This window comes from Oculina patagonica, chromosome 4 (assembly GCF_052425735.1).
Source record: "Oculina patagonica isolate OP01 chromosome 4, crgOcupat, whole genome shotgun sequence".
In the NCBI taxonomy this organism is placed as follows: domain Eukaryota; kingdom Metazoa; phylum Cnidaria; class Anthozoa; order Scleractinia; family Oculinidae; genus Oculina; species Oculina patagonica.
In genome coordinates, this window is record NC_135761.1 from 9,641,445 (window position 1) to 9,658,515 (window position 17,071).

Sequence of the window (17,071 nt, forward strand, 5' to 3'; positions counted from 1 at the left end):
CACTTCTCAAGTTGTGAAAGTTTATTCAAGTGGAACGACTCGTAAGAAATGTTTATGATCAAGTCGTGCGATACTTTTCAGTGAAAAAAAAAATGCTACTTTACGTAAATAATAATTACTAATTCCACTGCAACGAAAGTTCCATTCGTACGAGTCGTAATAGTGGTGGAAGAACATTTCATTTAACAACCTGGGTCACAGTCAACTCGTGCACTGGGTGAATTTGAAAATCATATCATTTTGTTTTAAAGAGTTGTACCATGTGGTATACTCGACCGCGGTCAAACGACAGAAATATGCAAAAAATAAGAAAAGTACTGCAAAGATAAGGTTTTAATTTTCACAGTTCAAAGTTCGATACATTACCGGTATTCTGAGGGTTTACTAAGTTTTTTGAAGCTTTACTAAAAAAGTTCTACGTGTTTGAAAATAGCGCGATATGCGGACTTGACGGCGCCATTTGTCAAAGCACTTTGGTTCGGATGCGGAACATTTAAAAAGTAAAAACACTCGTTTACCTGAGGAAATGGGATTATGCTTACACTCAGCAACTATTTTTATCTATCCTTGCTACTAACACTTCAATACGAACAAAAAACGCCGAAATGGAAAGAAAAGCTGCCTGAGACGTTTGACCGCGGTGAAGTGGTATACTACCAGGCATAACTAATCGATGATCAATGACATCAATTGGTAATCAAAGAGTAATCAATGGGTATTCAGTTGATTTGTCATTGACTATTGTCGATGATCAATGAGTAATCGATGACTAATCGAAGCCCAAAAATTTTGTGTTCGATTAGTTATGCCTGGTATACTAGTGTGCACCAAATATACCTGTTCTGTTAGAAACCCAAAGATTTTTTTAACTCAAGTTTGCAACCGTAAATACCCTTCCCCCCCCCCCCCCCGGAAAATACGCACACCCGAAAGGGACGTTGAGCAAATAAAAGCGCAGGGCTTATCGTCGGTCTTAAGACGCGGAAAAAAGCGTGTGCGTTTTATAACCCACATTGAAATAATCGACCCTTTCAGCGCTTGTTACAAGGAATGGTCGAATAAACAGCATTCGTCCTCTGAACCATAAACAACAGACTTCATGTTGATTGTCACATTTTATTCTCATTCAAGTAACTGTAACAAGTTGTAAACCTAGCCCATTTAAATTTGTATGCCCATTGTAAAAGGTGGGCAAAATAAATTTTTCAATTAATAGCTCTCTGTAATTCAATTAATGCTCATTATCATTAGGGAAGGTTCAAAGAATTTTTGAGGGGTGTGGTTGCAAATGAATTCTCTTCCAAATGGCGAATATGTACTTTCAGTCTTGAAATAATTTTATTTTCCACCACCCCTACAAAAATACAATGAGCCATTCCATAATTAAAACGAATTGTCCGCTCTAATGGATTAAACACAGTCAAAGTCAGAGTCCCTATCTCTTGGAATCCACCAAGCTGTTTGGCTTTGAAACACAACGTAATTCAATAAAATATTCATTAATCTCTAACGCCCCAGCAAGGATTGTAGAAGATGACAATCTTGGTTTGAGTAGCCATTTGCTTACAAGGTATGCATGGCCCAATTTGATGGGTTTCTTGAATCTGAATTACATGTAGGTGATCCAAAACCCTTCTTCGGTGCAATCTGTTCCAAGACTGCTTGTTCGCCCTTTCTTCCCTGAAGGGTAAGAGGTAAATTAACATGTGAGATGATATGATTGTGTAAAAACAGAGGGAATATGGAAACTGAATGAAATTCAGTGGCAGATCTAGGGGAGGGGCCCGGGGGCCCTGCCTCCCCTTAACTTTAAGAACAAATAGAGGCTTGAAGGGCCGTGAAAAATTTTTCGATAGCGGCCCCCCACCCCTCTTATTCTAGGGTCTGGATGATCTCCCCCTTATCTGAAGGTCTGGATCCGCCACTGAAAATTAGGGAAAGCAGCTAGAGACAGGCAAAATTTTTCTTGAAGAGAAAATAAGTCCAACTCATGTCATAAAATCTCAAAACAAACAAAAACATTTTAGAATCTTTCGTAACAAGCCCTTTATTTGGTCTTCTATTCAACTTAAGTAGTGCAAAAGAGATCTTTTCTTGGGTACTCACAGTGACCAAGACAATATCCTTTATCCAATCTTCTGTTCTATCCAGACTAAGATCAGCAGGGCGTTGCCTGGCCACTGGCGACAAGGCACAACTGAGTAAGAAATCTCTGGTTAAGCTTCCTCCAGTAGGGACTCGGTTTGTGCTGGATTCTGTTATTAAAAACATTTGTTTAGAAGGTCAGTTACCTGCAACACTATAGTACATTCCAACTGGTGTGTCAACTGACACAAGAAGGGGGGTGATGAGGATGACGACGATGGTGATAACAATGCTGTCTTTATACATGTAATGTCAACAAGTATATTTTGTACACATCCTGATATGGTTTTCACAGACATCAGTTTTCAACATTCCCTGATTTTTCCTTATAAAAAATTCTCTGACCAAATAAATGCAAAATTTAACAAAGTAGCGCCCTCCAGTCTCTAATTAAAAACACGCTGAAATTGCGTTGCCTTGAGATGTTTCTTCAAGCCTTTAATGGTATTAAAACTGGCTGTGTTATAACTTAAATTTTCCCTAACTTTTCTCTTAAATGTCGATTATCTCTGACTCAAAATAAAATTCCCTGACTTCTTCCTGACCTTCAAGATTTTTCCCTGATGATTTCCTAACCTGTGAAAGTTCTCATCAATCACACGAGGCACAATCAGGGTCTGATTTACATGTAAAATGATAATTTTCTGTCACCACCCCAGATCTCTCACACCATAATAATTGCTTGGCCTATTGTACTGTTGTACTGTTACCTGTTAAACTTCTTGGCCTTCCTTCTAGTGCTGCAAACAGTTTTGCAACTTGTTGATATTTCTCTTCACTTTTGTCTTCTTGGCTTGGGCTTAGAGCATCTGGGTCATCTGTGTATCTTAACTGTTGAACACATGTGTAATTAGTTTAAAAAAACATTCATAACATGTTCATTAACTTAGTTTAATGCGTAAAAACTGCTTTCCTTTGGAGACACTGTTTTACAATGAAACAATGGTGAAAGATCTTTTTTTTTTTTCAATAAAGAAAGAAATCAGTACATAGGGGACCTGAAGGGGTAAAATGGGAACTGAGATTCGGGGAAATGTTTACTGGGAAAATGGGAATCACAAACAAATACACAATAGAACTGGGACTGGGATTTAGAAAATCTGGAGAACAATAAGCTGGGAAATGGATTTGGGCAAAATTTGGGCTGGGAAATGGGATTTTTTCCCCACCTCGACCCTCGTACATGTATGATAATGCAATGATTGATGTACAAGTACTCACCATAACCTTAATCTTGGCCAGCTGTGCTTTAGCAAGGTTCACACAGGTACGATGGCCTGATATGAAGAGCTGTGTGTCTGGCCAGAAGAAAACCAAAACTGACAGTAAGACATTTATATCAATCTCCAGCAAACAACAAAAAACTGAAAAAGTAAAATGCTATAAAAACGAAGAAATTTGCTTCAATTTATAGTAATTAAAAGAAGCCTTGTACAGTAATATGGGAAGAGTGGTGGCCTTATGGTTAGCGTTCTGGACTCCACATCAAACGGTCTGAGTTTGAACCCTGTTCTTGGGCAAGACACTTTGCTCACATAGTGCCTCTCTTCACACGGTGTATAAATGGTTCCTGGTCAGTTTACTGCTGGGGGGACCCATGCGATGGACTAGCATCCCTCCCGTGGATGCCCTTGGGATGAGCCACTTGGCTCAACAGCAGGCTTTACCTTTATGAGCAAAATAATGACATGTACACTGCACAATCCCATGTATCCTGCAGTAGATTTGGAACTTTCCATCAAGCAGATGAAGAAAAACACCTCTCTCAAGGATGGTTTTGTTTAAAGAAAACAGCTCCAATGATCTTATGCTGCCCCACATGTACCACTGTACATGTACACAGCAGGTACAGAACTTACCATTTATCATTTTGACACTAGCCCCTGAGGATAATGCAAGTCTTTCAGCCAGAATATTGCAGCCTTCCGTTTGAAGATGTTCGAGAACCTCATCTGAGAGTGGAATTAGGGCACCCTAACAGAACATACAAAATGATCTTAAAACCAATATGTACACATGTACTGTACAAACATTTTATATGCTGCATAAAATTCAGCTTTAAAGTTTCTTCATTTCAAAATGACAGCTTTTGCGTGAGCATACAGGGTTAAAGGTCTGGACATCAGCCACTACAGGCAACTAAAATATAAAATGTACAGTGTTCAATCACCACTATCAATCATGCTATGCCTAGTTATGATATGGTTAATTCTTTTTTCTTTCATTTATCTTCACTAAAATAATAATAATAAAAAATGATGTATTAAACATACAGTACCGCTCAAAAGTAAGGGTGCGTTTCTTTGGGAAAATCCAAAATTGGATCATTGATCTCAGATCACACGGATACTTTGCTCCCAAAGAAACGAAGAATCCGAAAACGGATTTTTTGCCATGACAACCCCGTAAACCAGCGTAAACACATTTCGCGCAGAACATAAAATGTCAGCACAAATTTATTTTTCGTCGAATGTATCCTAACTAAAATAATTTAAGCATACAAAATCTTTTAAAAAAACCACACGTCGAAGTAGATCTTCTTTAGCGTTAAGCACAATGTGGCGAGAAAGCATCTGAGAGCGAAGAATGATTGCGAAATGATCAGTGCAAATTTCACTCGTGACAATTTCAAAAGGATACAACTTCCGTAGGCACACAGTGGCTGTTCTAGAAACCTGTATCCCGTTTAAAATGATACTACATACCTATCTGAAGCTACCGTTTCCTTTTATCGTGAAATATTTTTGTATTTTGATCGAAATAACCGCCTAAAACTTTCCGTATGGCAGTGTTTACAAAGAGCGAACCTGTATTTTCACAGCAAAGACCGCTGGGCCAAGGTACTTTTTTCGAATCCTTTCCCAAAGAAACGCACGGATCATGAATCCTAAAAATCCGGATTCAGATATGATCTGATGTATCCACTCGAAGTGTGGATTCTTCAGATCATTGATCCAAGATTAATCCATTTTCGGATATAGGTAAAGAAACGCAAAATCCGTTTTTGGATCAAGAATCCGGATTTGGATTTTTCCCAAAGAAACGCACCCTAAGTTACCACCTCTCGTCTCGTTTCTCGCGAGAATCTCGTCTCGCGAGACGAGATTCTCGTCTCGCGAGAATCAACGAAGCGGAAATGTCTGGCATAAATTACGGCAATTATCTTACGAGAAAACGATTAATCTCTCGCGAGAGTTTTCGCCGTTTTGTCAACTAAAATTCGAAGTTTTTGCCTGATTGAAAGGTTGCTGATTTGTTGGCAACGATCGGTTTGTCTTTTTTCACTGGTAAGAAAAGTTCCATTTGAGATGAATGTGTGTGCTAGCGAACTCGAGAGAGCTTTTCAATCGAAAGTCGTCGCTTTGCTGTTCTTTACTATATTATTTCTATCACAAATGCAAAAGGTGAATTAAAGCAACTCAAAAATCGAAAATCAAAAGCAGAGCACTTGCGTTACATCACGGGTTTGTATTAAATGTTGCGTGCGTGCTAGCATGAGAAGCTGTTGAATCGAAACTTGTCGCGTCGCAAAAGAATTTATCTTATCAAAAATGCAAAACGTGAATGAAAGCACCATCAAAAAATCAGAGGTTAAGACGCCTGTTAAAAGCACTGCTCTCGCTTTAAACATGACCCGAAAATGAAGAAAGCGAAATCTTTCTGCCGTCGAGGTTTTCCTGTCTTTAGATCTTTATCTGTCTGATCTGACGGTGAATCTTCGCCGGTGTGTAAACAAAGGTCACGCTTGTTATGCTTTCTTGACTTTTCATCACGCTTGCCGCCGAATCGTGGCTTGGAAGTTGTAATGTGAAGTTATGAAAAAGAACACATTAAGTGCGAGCGTTTATTAAAATAAAAGTTTCACAGAAGATTGAGGAATCGGCGACATTTTTTGCGGGGAATGTGTTATCTTTCGGGCGACGAACGCCGACAAAGTTGTGATTTATGCAAATGTCGGCTTGTTATCAACGAGAAGTTTATTTGCCGTTCAGCTAGATTTTTTTACCGATTAGTACTATTTTTAGCGGAATGAATGTCTCTTTTTCGCTCAATTCTAATTTTGACGCTGGATTCGTAATCAGTGTTACGATTTCTACGGCTCGAGTCCCGCCAACGTGCTCAAACGTCACAAACATAACTACAGTAATTTTACCGCCAACATCGCCGCTCACGTGTGAAAAATGTTAGCTGGAACTCGTGAAGCCAGTTATAAAGTTTTTCGTGGCTGTAATAGCTTAACATATCGTAAACAAGAAAAAAACCCGAAGTCTTCAACGCTAGCAAACATGGATAAAATTTTCATTTCGAGAATGACGCGAATTCTCTCAGAGACCCAGACAATGCTGTGTAAATAAACAACTTGTCAACATTACTTGTAACTACGAATACGGAGTTCGCTTGCAGTTCGCTTGTTCTGTTTAGCCTTTTAAGTTCTTGGTAACGGTTAAATTTCAGTTTGGGATAGCATATGTAACAAGTATTCGAAAGTAGGCTTGTTGAACCGATCAAATATAATTTCTCTGGCCGCTACAGGGTTCAGACGAAATTTACCGCCAGAAAGCCGTGTCGCTCGATAAATTTCGAAGCGTTACTTTACTTGATTGAAAACCGTGATTTAAGCCACGGACGAAATGATTTCGATTTAAAACATACAACTTTGACTAAGACTTTTGCTTTGGAATTCAAGCGATATTCGGGGAAGAAAGAACTCGCTTGAATGGTCGACATGTCAAACGGCACATTTTCTGTTTTCAACCACAGGTAATCTTTGCTAGGCGATGTTCGCTCGCTTATTTTTTCTACATATATGGTTAACAATGGGTAATTAAAATGTCGAGAGAAGTTAGAGCCGTGAACTTGCAGTTTTTACAAGCGTCTCGCGAGACGAGTGTCTCGTCTCGAGAGACGAGAGTCTCGTCTCGCGAGACGAGACTCTCGTCTCGCGAGACGAGAATCGCGTCTCGCGAGAGGGTGGTAACTTACTTTTGAGCGGTACTGTAATGGAAGTGTCATGTTTTATACATGTACTTCAGGCACCTTTTAAGACAGAGTACTGTAAAATAAAAAAAGTTCGACTCACAAACTCTTCTTGACTAGCAGCAACAACACTATACACTCTCTTTTTCGCAACCTACAGCAGACAAGAAAAAGGTCAGTCTTCAAGACAGTTACATGTATATGTAACTGTCACAAACAATTTATGTTACTTTATTGATTGTTTAACACTGTTTAATACATACATTGGTTGCATTTTTTATAAATTAAACTCATCAACAATAGATGAGCTTGGGCGTTGGTGCCTCAAGGTTGGTGGAGCCCGGCAAGCACAGCAGGGATGGAGGTATCCATGGTAACCCTGAAGCGGCCACCACCCACCGAGGCACCGTCACACTGAAGGACTCAGTGGAATACTTACCAACCTACCACGAGGCTCTAAGACCTGCCCGAGGGAGGGTGGGCCGGGCAAAAATAGCGAAGCTTGCGAGCAACTGTGCTAGCGAAATGAGCTTGCGAATGATAGCGAGCAACACGCTGCGTGAAAGGTCATGAAGAGCCCCTACGAAGGCCCTGGGGCCACCCTGAGCTCTAAGCGACCAGCGGTAAGACCTACTGCGTATAGGCGTCACAGAGTGCCCCAGCGAACCGCCAAGGTTGCAGGCGGGCTTCATGCATCCAAAGGTTGCTGGAGAGCATTGCTTCGAGGTTAACTTGGCCTAAATTACATTTAGCCACATCAAGGGCCCCTTACTTCTATATGTAGTTACACTAATATTCCAATCAGAAATCAAAATACACAGTGTACTGACACAAAATTAATGTACCTAGAGCTACAAACATGAATTTAACAATTTTCAAACCAAAAATACAAAATCTTAATTAATTCAATAACAAATTCAATAACACAAACAACAATGTTCAAAACAAGTTCAAGTACAAAAATTATACTAAAATCATAAAATTTCTATTAAAAATTGAGATTTGTTAGCACATTCAATTACAGCACAAACCTTTAGACACACATTGTAACAACGAAATGCTGCGGCTCAATTTTACCCTTGGTACAATCTGAATTTTTCCTTTTCTTTATACAGTATATATGTTGTGGTTTAATTTTATCTCTGGTTTAAAATTTTTCAGATTATGATAATGAACGTGAGACAATAGAAAATAAAAATCAAACTGGTTTGAAAAATTTTAAACCAAATATAAAATTAAACCACAACATATACATTATCATGATTAAAAAAATTATACAAGGAAAAAACCAAATTATTGTGCCAAGGGTAAAATTGATCAACAACATAAACACTCACTAAAAATTAATGTTGCATACCTTGCACTGTTGAGAGTCACCACTTATTTCAATCACACATTTATCCCTATTATGGAATATTCTACAGCCAGTCTCATTCTTAAAGCACAAAACAATAATGTTAATATTTAAACAGCTTTTCTACTATGAAAAAAAAAAAAGAATGGAACAAAATTCTACAATCTTAAGTTCTCAGTACAAGTAAATACAATAATTATTTGAGACATACATTAGGGTTCCCAGAAGTGTTGCTAACACTGAACCACCTACAATGCAACTGTTTTATGGTTCAGTTGGTTTTATACGGAAATCACACTAAAATACAAATAGGATGATTTGACACATTTGACAGGGTTGCCACAAATAAATGAAACAAACTCCCTTACTCTTTGAATGTACTGTCTGACTGGAAAACGTATCATGGACCAAATAAGACTGGACAACACGACAAAAAGTAACAATTAACACTAAATTATGTACAAGTACACATACGTGTATGTTGTTCAAACACATACGTAAATTTTTGCATATTTTTAAAGTTCAAAATACCTTAATTTCTCCCAATTTCCATCCTTTTAGACCTGAAAAGAGGAAATAACTGTTTTATTTACTTCATATATGAGTTAAATATATGTTACATGTATATGACACTGCAAGGGAAATAATAAGAAACTTACTTGAGGCCCACTGAAATGAATGTCCTTGAAATTCAGAGTTGTTACATTGCAGATTATACCATAACCGAGAGAATTCTCACGCGCTGATTGGTCTAAAGTTATGATCGATGAGAGTATAGACCATGAAAGTGACGTCAGATCATGCCACGCACACGTGGGCTAGAAATGCGTAAGTTTGGTTTCCATGAATGAAAGCGAATTTCATCTTGTTTTGTTTGAATCAAGGACGCATTTGTTTGGACTTCTACTCAGGTGATATGTCGAAAGAAAATTAACCAGGCTTTTGAATTTTTTGTCTAACTGAGAAGAACGGTGCTAGTGAACCGGCAGCGGACTCAGCGAACTGTCGACGTTCAGTGAACGAGCGCTAACTTGATCTTCTCTTCAGCAAGAAAAATCATCGTGCTCGCTTCTAGTGATTGGCACACACTCAACGAGAGAATAAAAGGTAATTAATAAAATTGTTATTCTTTGAATTCTTGTTCATCTTCTTTTGTATCATTGTCGTTTTTACGTGTCGGAAATCTTTACATTCCCCCAGCAAAGTTTCTTAACTATCAGGCATCTCTTTTGATAAATACTTGTTCGTTTTTGTTATGGTATAAAAGAAATCAACCACATTTTTCCATGGTCTACACTCTTATAGACCATAGAAATGACGCCATAAAATGTCCAAAACTTTGCAGTGAAACCACTCGCCTAACGGCTTGTGGTTCCACTTGAGTTTTGAACATTTTCTGACCTCATTTGATTTTCTATGGTCTGTAAGAGTGTAGACCATGGAAAAATGTGGTTGATTTGTTAAATAGTGGTCTAAAAGAAATCTAGCTATCAGTTTATATTTTTACACTAATTCCAAGCACAAACCTTGGCTTTCTTCCTCTGTTATCTGAACTTCATGTACTTCTTGTTTAGGAGACTCATCCTCACTGAAAGCACAGAAAACAAAATATATACATGACTTGTCCGTTGGGCAAATGAAGGATTAAGTTCACTGGCTTGACTGCAAAATCCACTAGCCCCAGGCTAGCGGACACTAACTTCTTTACACACTGATTCATGATCGTAGAACCCACCTTGGGGCTGATGTATCATCATCCTGTCCTGTGAATTTAGGAAGTCCAAAACCTCCACCTGGAGAGCATTTTCCTGGAAAACATATGTGACCCTCCATATGAAAAGGGGGCTTATCGTAACAGCGTTTCATGAGCGTTTTTGTTTGAAACGCGTTTGAAACCCGTTTCAAATGCATTTGAAATTCGTTTCAAAGTGTTTGAAACGCGTTTCAAACAGTAGGCGTTTGAAACATGGTGAAATGCGTTTGCGTGTGTTTGAAACGCCATGCTTAGATTATCATTACTGTTCAAGCATAATTTATTCAAAATGTGACAACGATTTCATCAAATTATACAGTGTCTACAGTAGCTGAGGAAATCAGAGAATGATGATGTTGCAGCAGGAAAACTTTTCGATTTGAGTAACATTTTCTCCTCATTAATAAATCAGCGTGATGCACACTTGTGTTAATTGCAAGAGCTTGTCTGTGAATATTGCATTGTATACAGTTGTACAGTCTATAAAATATACTTACATCGTATATTTAATCCACATCACTTTGTGTCTGAGGCATGTTGAGAAAATATGTAACGCGTACGGTAAACAAACACATTCGCTGCACGCAAACTATATCACCACATATCCTGAAGCGTGTTTCTTGCTTTTGGACCATCTTGTCGCTTGTTAATTTCCTTGTAACTTGAAAAACCAAACTGAACAACACATTTAAACTGTCCGTTCGGTTAACCGATCATTTTAACTTTCAAATCTTGACCGCCAAATAAAGTAAACAAAGTATCAGGTTTTATACAGATCGTGTGCATTGTCACGTCTCACACATCAGGTTGTTTTCTGAATACTTGAAATATATCACATTTTATCGAGATAATTTCGGCAAATAAGCGATATATTTCACTAAACTATAGATTGTAAAACGAAAAACTTATGTATGAACAGTTTAGTTACATTTGAAACTGTTGCGTGTAAAGTTGAATAAATTCCACGATAAAATCACGTGCGAACTCGTGTAACCTGATGCTTCAAACCACAAGCGGGGCGCTTTGTACGTTCAACAGCGATCATTTGAAGTTTCCGAGGTTTCATGAATGGAGAATGGCAACGCGACACAGGAGAAAGGAAAACTGGAAATTAATGTTCCCTGTAAACACACTGCAATATAAATATTAGAAATTGTATCGATTGATCGATGAAAAATTTACTTTGGGATGCCAGATGCACGTTTTCGGTGAGTCGCATTCCTTCAAATGAAAATACAGTCGCCGCTGAGTACTCGAGCGGCAAATGATTTAATTTTATACTCCTGTTAGTGAGAAGTAATACCAACCAGCTGGCTTTATTACACAGCGATTCTGCAGTTAACAGTTCGAAAATTAAGACAGCTTATCAAAACTTCTGCGCTAGTGTTCAGTAAAATGAACGCTGCTATGTTATGTTATTTAGCAGCGCTCAGTAAAATGAGCGCTGCTAAATAACTGCCAAATGGCTGCCGCGGAAAATTTTTTGTGCAGTTAAATTTGAGCTAATCTACAGCTTTCGCTAAATTCTGCAGAATGTCTGCCATTTGAAAGCAAAAGGGCCGCAGAAAGGCTTCCAGTCCAGTCAAAAACAAACTTATCGCCGAGCTTCCAACACGGGTAGACGTCATATTTTGTTTCGATTTGTTACCGGGATGTTCTGTGAAACCGTTCCAAAAATTACTACTGGGAAACTGTCATAAACAATGCTGTCTACCTCATACGTTCAGTAATAATTATGCTCAAATAATTTGGCGTTTCAAACCCTATAAAATGCGTTTTATGCATTTGAAACGCTCTAAATTCAAAAGGTGTTTGAAACGCGTTTGAAATCTGTTTGAAACTGTTTGAAACCCGTTTCAAATGCGTTTCAAACGCTGCGTTTAAACGCGTTTGAGAGAAATTACGTTAAGCCCCCTTTTCATATGGAGGGTCACATATATGCAATGTTATTATTGGTATAATGTCATAATTATTACAAGTACATGTGTATGTGGCTTTAGACATTTTAAAAATGTGATTCACAGTGTAACTGTACAAAATACATATCCAGTGATTATAAATACTGTCATACATGTACATGTAAAATGTTCAAGGAATTGCACATGCTTTGATTAGTCAGTTCAAGTTCACAGCTCCATGAATCATGTGGCTTGTGTCATATGTGCCCTCTATCTCACGAGTTTGCACATGTGCAATTAGTTCAACATTTTACAACAGGGGGGGGGGGGGGATAGAAACGAGGTCTGGGACCGAGTTGCGATGCTCTCACAACTTGCAACGCGATCACCCCAATTCACGATTTAGTCAGCGGTTTTTGGACGATGATGCAACAGGCAGACGGGCAATCTTTTCCCGCGAAATGTAAGCTATGGCAATCACGACTACAATGCCGTGGAATCACTTTTTATAAAGGGGTTCAATTCTCTTAACTAAAAATCTAAAAGCAGTGTGTTTATCCGAAAATTTCGTCATCGTCGTGTAGTTATAAGAACGCAGAATTTTGTGATGCCGTGCTACTTTTTAGAGCTGAAATGCAAATAAATGTACCACGATTTTCAACTGGCCCACATGGGGATTGTAAATGAGGTAAAACAAAGAACGACCAAGTCAACAAACAACCTCGAAACAATAGCGCAAGAACAATAGCTCCGAAATGCGCGGGAATATTTGATCGCCACGTTTTTATTACCATTTCCGTGATGGTTTTTTTTTTTTCATAACAAACACCACACATTGACACCAAGAACCTTTCCGGAGAAATTTTCACTGCTTAAGAAAACATTTTTTACTACTACAAAAAAATCGAACTCTCCCACTGGCCCCATGTTGTTATTGTTTTGGCAAGTTCACAAAGAAAGGAGCTGCTCATGAGCCTTAGAGACACCCGCTGACTACCGCCCCGATGATTGCTTTGCAAGTTGTGAGAGCATCGCTCAGATTTCATATAAGAGAAGGTATGGGAAGTTGCTTCCCCCCCCCCCCCCTGGAAATAAAAAACCTTGGTCCTCATGCATCATTGAGTTACATTTGCATGTTAAGCAATTGAAAATTTTCAAGAACACTAGAGAAGAGCAAGTGCACCTTGCACTTTCCTACATGTACAATGTACATGTATGCACTTTTCTTGTGTTCTGAAAAATTCCCACATAATTATAACTCAACATTGGACCTAAGTACAATAAATGTTTTTTTTTATTATTTCTTTTTTTAAGAAGAGCTTATTATCCAGCATCTTTTCTCTATCCAACCCAATTCTTTCAAACTGGAATAAAGCATTGACAATGCTACATATTGTGTAATAATGTCAGTAATGAGTCACAAACCTTTTTCATTAGAATCCTGCCTTTCAAGCTGGATATCACCAGTGCTGTGCCTTTTTGATCTTTGACCTGATAAAGAGTAAGCATCTTTTCTTGACTCATCCACACTCATGGATTTCCTGTCTCGCCAATTCTCATGATGTGAGCCACTGCTCCTGAAGTCAGCCAGCTGGTCAGGCTTTCTCTCCCTCCAGTTTTCACTGGATGCACCAGTATTACTCAAGTTATTGCTCTCTGGTTCTTTAAAATCCTCTGATGGTCGCCTTTCTCTCCAGTTGTCTGTAACAGAGTGGTGAACATTATTGCCTTCTTGGTTTTTGTCCGTGCCTGAAAGTTCCCTCCAGTTAACTGAACTGTGGCCATTGTTATTGTCCTGGGAGTTGTCAGCACCTGACAGTTTCCTTTCTCTCCAGTTTTGCATAACTGGACTACTTCTATCACCATTCTGGCTTTCTTGCGAGTTGTCTGTGCTTGGTTGTTTTGACTCTCTGCAGTTTTCTTTTAACTTTTCAGTGTTACAATCCTGTTCATCGACAAGCTTGCTTTCATTAGAAATAATGTTTGAACCCTGCTTAATGCCAGTAGGAAATGTTGCCTTGACTGGAGGAGTTTCAGTTGCCAACACATGAGAAATGTTTTTGCTCTCAATTGAGGTTGTCACTTCAGATTGACTTCTAGTAAGTGCTGTTTTATTGTTACAGCTGCTCTCTTTGGAGTCTGATGATAATACTGCCATTGTTACCGAGCTTTCAGTTTTAAAGTTCACTGAGGAGTCACTCTTGAAAGGCCGCCTTGATTTCTTGAAGTCACCCCTGTGCAAAGCTGGGAGAACTCTATTCCCAAGAGCAGTGTTAAGCTCAGAGCTAGCAGGTCTGCCTGCATCAGCAAAAACGTCATCACTACCGTCACTACTGCAAGGAGAAGACGCTCGTTCCACGCTGTTCTCAGTAAAATCCTGAGAAGAATGGGACAAGGAATGTCCTACAAATCCCACTCCCACTTTACCTCCATCCTCAGAAGAATCTGTTCTGCGCAGAAATGGATTTCCCTGTGCAGTTGATGAACTTGATGTATCTTTGCCACCCAAAACAGAATCAGAGATTTTCAGTTTAGCTAGACATTCAGTGCAATCAACCAGTGGTGAGGATTTGTCATCAGCCACAACATTTTTTCCCTCAGCAACTGCATCTTGCATTACCAGTTCTTGTTGCATGTTCTCGCAGGACTTTCGTAATTCATTTTCGCTTATTCTCACCACTGTGACAGGATTGTTGTTGATTTGGTTCTTGCTTTCGCCAATGGAATCCATTCTTTTGAGTCCATTCTTGGATGTTGTTTTAACGACATCATTGAGTAACATATCTTTCCTGGACTGGTTGATAACCTATAGAATGCAAAAACAAATTGAGAAGCTAACAAAATGTCTTGGAGGGGAATTGATACCTGGACAAGAGACATATTAAGCATTTTTTCAGTTTAATGATGTGTAAATCAGCCTCATTAAATGAAATTTCCATTTTAGCCATGCCAATCCAAATTTACCATGTTTCAGCATCATTGCATGTGTACAGGCAAAAAACACATCCTAAACTAGGCCATGTTACACGATGCAATTTTTTCCTTTTTTCAACGCAATGATGACAACTAAAAAACATTGTAAGTTGCAGAAGTTTCACACGTGCACAATTTTTGTTCGCAACTTGCAACGTACCCACTGAATAATTTAAATCTCAGCAGTTACCTCTCCCATAGATGTGCTCTGATTGGCTGATTCCAACACAATTGTGTTGCAGGTTGAGCTTGATATCATTTGTCACATGCAGCAATTTGTCTCGCAATGTTGCAAAAAGTAGAGAATAGTGCATCTTTTTCTGCAACTTGCAACAAAACATTTTGTTGCATTGCAGGTTGCGAAAATAGGGTGTTACACATGCAATTTTTTCGCAACTTGCAATGCAACGTTTGTTGCATTTTCCTGCAATAAGTTGCAGGAAAAATTGCGCCGTGTAGCATGGCCTTAAGACAGCTTTTGTGAAAATACATGGTTTACAAATGTACATGTACATTACATGTATTTTGAGTAATTTGACATGATGGTATGATTAAATTCAATTGGGTTCAGAAATTGAATGCAATCAAACACTCATGAAAAGTTTTGGTTCATTTGTGTTCAATTGCCAAATTAAATCCATTTGAGCCCAGTCATTTCACTGAGTCTGACTGGGTTTGATTAAGTGTGATTAGAGATGTCATCAACTGCATGAACATGTATAATTAATGGCAACCAACCTTCAAATAAGATGCCTTGTAATAATTTGCAGCTGCTCCTGAAAATTTCCAACCAGAAGACCGTAATTCCCGAATTTCAAGCAAGCGAAACCTTGAGTACTTTGAAATATCTCCAGAAATCAACTTTCCGTTGATCATTTGAAATGTTCTTTCAGTATTGACGGGGCACTTTTCTTCAAGAAACTTGCCACATGCTTTCAGAATATCGCATTGAGCATCACAAAATGCCTCATTTGCCCACAGATTTGGTGCAGAAGGCTTGCTATAAGGCCACAGAGCCCTGGCAATTTCTTCCAAGTAGCTTTGCACAGCCTCTTGGTGTTCTGACGGCAGGGCACTTAATCTGCTCAGACTGTACAAGAGAGAAACAACATTTAATTGTAAGGTGTTTGGAGTTCCGAGATGAGTCAGCACTTTCAGGAATTCTTCACATGCTGTTTCCAATTCAGCAAGCAATAGTGTGCCATTGTTACTGTCATGTTGTGTATTGACAAGTTCATAAAAGAGCTGTGAAATAATAGGACCTTGATATCTGTCTACCCAGCTGCAGGAACAAAATACATTAAAGATTCCGTTTACGTTGTCACAGTCACGTAACAAGGACTGGCAAGTCTTTATCACTTCTTGTGAGTTCCCGCTGCCATTTGCCAGAGAATACAGTTGTCTTTCTAGCTCAACAAGCCTTGGTTTACTTCTGCAAAAATCAACAGCTTCAACAACTGGACTGCTAGGAGTTGATGCTGAGTTTTGTGAAGATCTTCTTAGAAGGCCCCTCTGAAAATCTGATGTGCTTCTTGTCTGCGAGGCTAATGCCATCACTACAGTTTATATTGCCTCTGGACACTCTTCTTTCTAGCAGGAAACCTGAATAAAATAATGTGTAGAAGTATAAGAAATAGGTGCTGTACAGCACTTTGTGTTTAGTATATAAAAAAGTTGTTTCCTAAAAAGTCCTTAATTGTTACCAAGCATGATGATGTCTAACTTAGTAAAAAAATGTTCTTTAAAAGTGCTTAATTGTTATCACATTTTAGTGACATGTTTCGGGAGAGTGACCCCTTCTCATCAGTTGCAAAGCTAAAAACCGTTGAGCAAGGATCAAACATTGTTTTCCGAAAATAAAGTTTGATTCTAACTCAATGGCTAGCGCCGCCTCCGAAAATATCACTAAAACTTGATAACAATTAAAACACTTTTCAAGAAGCACTTATTTATAAACTAATGTGTAGACAT

General features: G+C 38.7%; 2 protein-coding genes across 2 annotated transcripts in view; both read right to left on the reverse strand.

The window, feature by feature from the left end:
- LOC144649483 (uncharacterized) overlaps nucleotides 1-17,071 on the reverse strand; it is a 137,595-nt gene that overhangs the window by 40,669 nt on the left and 79,855 nt on the right. The gene's annotated exons all lie outside the window — the stretch shown is intronic.
- Nucleotides 1,097-17,071, reverse strand: part of LOC144649471 (uncharacterized) — a 17,699-nt gene continuing 1,724 nt past the window's right edge. The window contains exons 2-13 of the mRNA XM_078508956.1: nucleotides 15,839-16,702; nucleotides 13,553-14,933; nucleotides 10,212-10,284; nucleotides 10,003-10,064; nucleotides 9,008-9,039; nucleotides 8,480-8,557; nucleotides 7,226-7,276; nucleotides 4,005-4,119; nucleotides 3,367-3,443; nucleotides 2,856-2,976; nucleotides 2,107-2,255; nucleotides 1,097-1,680 (exon numbers count right to left, since the gene is read on the reverse strand). Coding sequence (XP_078365082.1) covers nucleotides 1,564-1,680; nucleotides 2,107-2,255; nucleotides 2,856-2,976; nucleotides 3,367-3,443; nucleotides 4,005-4,119; nucleotides 7,226-7,276; nucleotides 8,480-8,557; nucleotides 9,008-9,039; nucleotides 10,003-10,064; nucleotides 10,212-10,284; nucleotides 13,553-14,933; nucleotides 15,839-16,654 — 3,072 coding nt within the window. The 5' untranslated portion in view covers nucleotides 16,655-16,702 and the 3' untranslated portion in view covers nucleotides 1,097-1,563. The remainder of the gene's footprint in view (nucleotides 1,681-2,106; nucleotides 2,256-2,855; nucleotides 2,977-3,366; nucleotides 3,444-4,004; nucleotides 4,120-7,225; nucleotides 7,277-8,479; nucleotides 8,558-9,007; nucleotides 9,040-10,002; nucleotides 10,065-10,211; nucleotides 10,285-13,552; nucleotides 14,934-15,838; nucleotides 16,703-17,071) is intronic.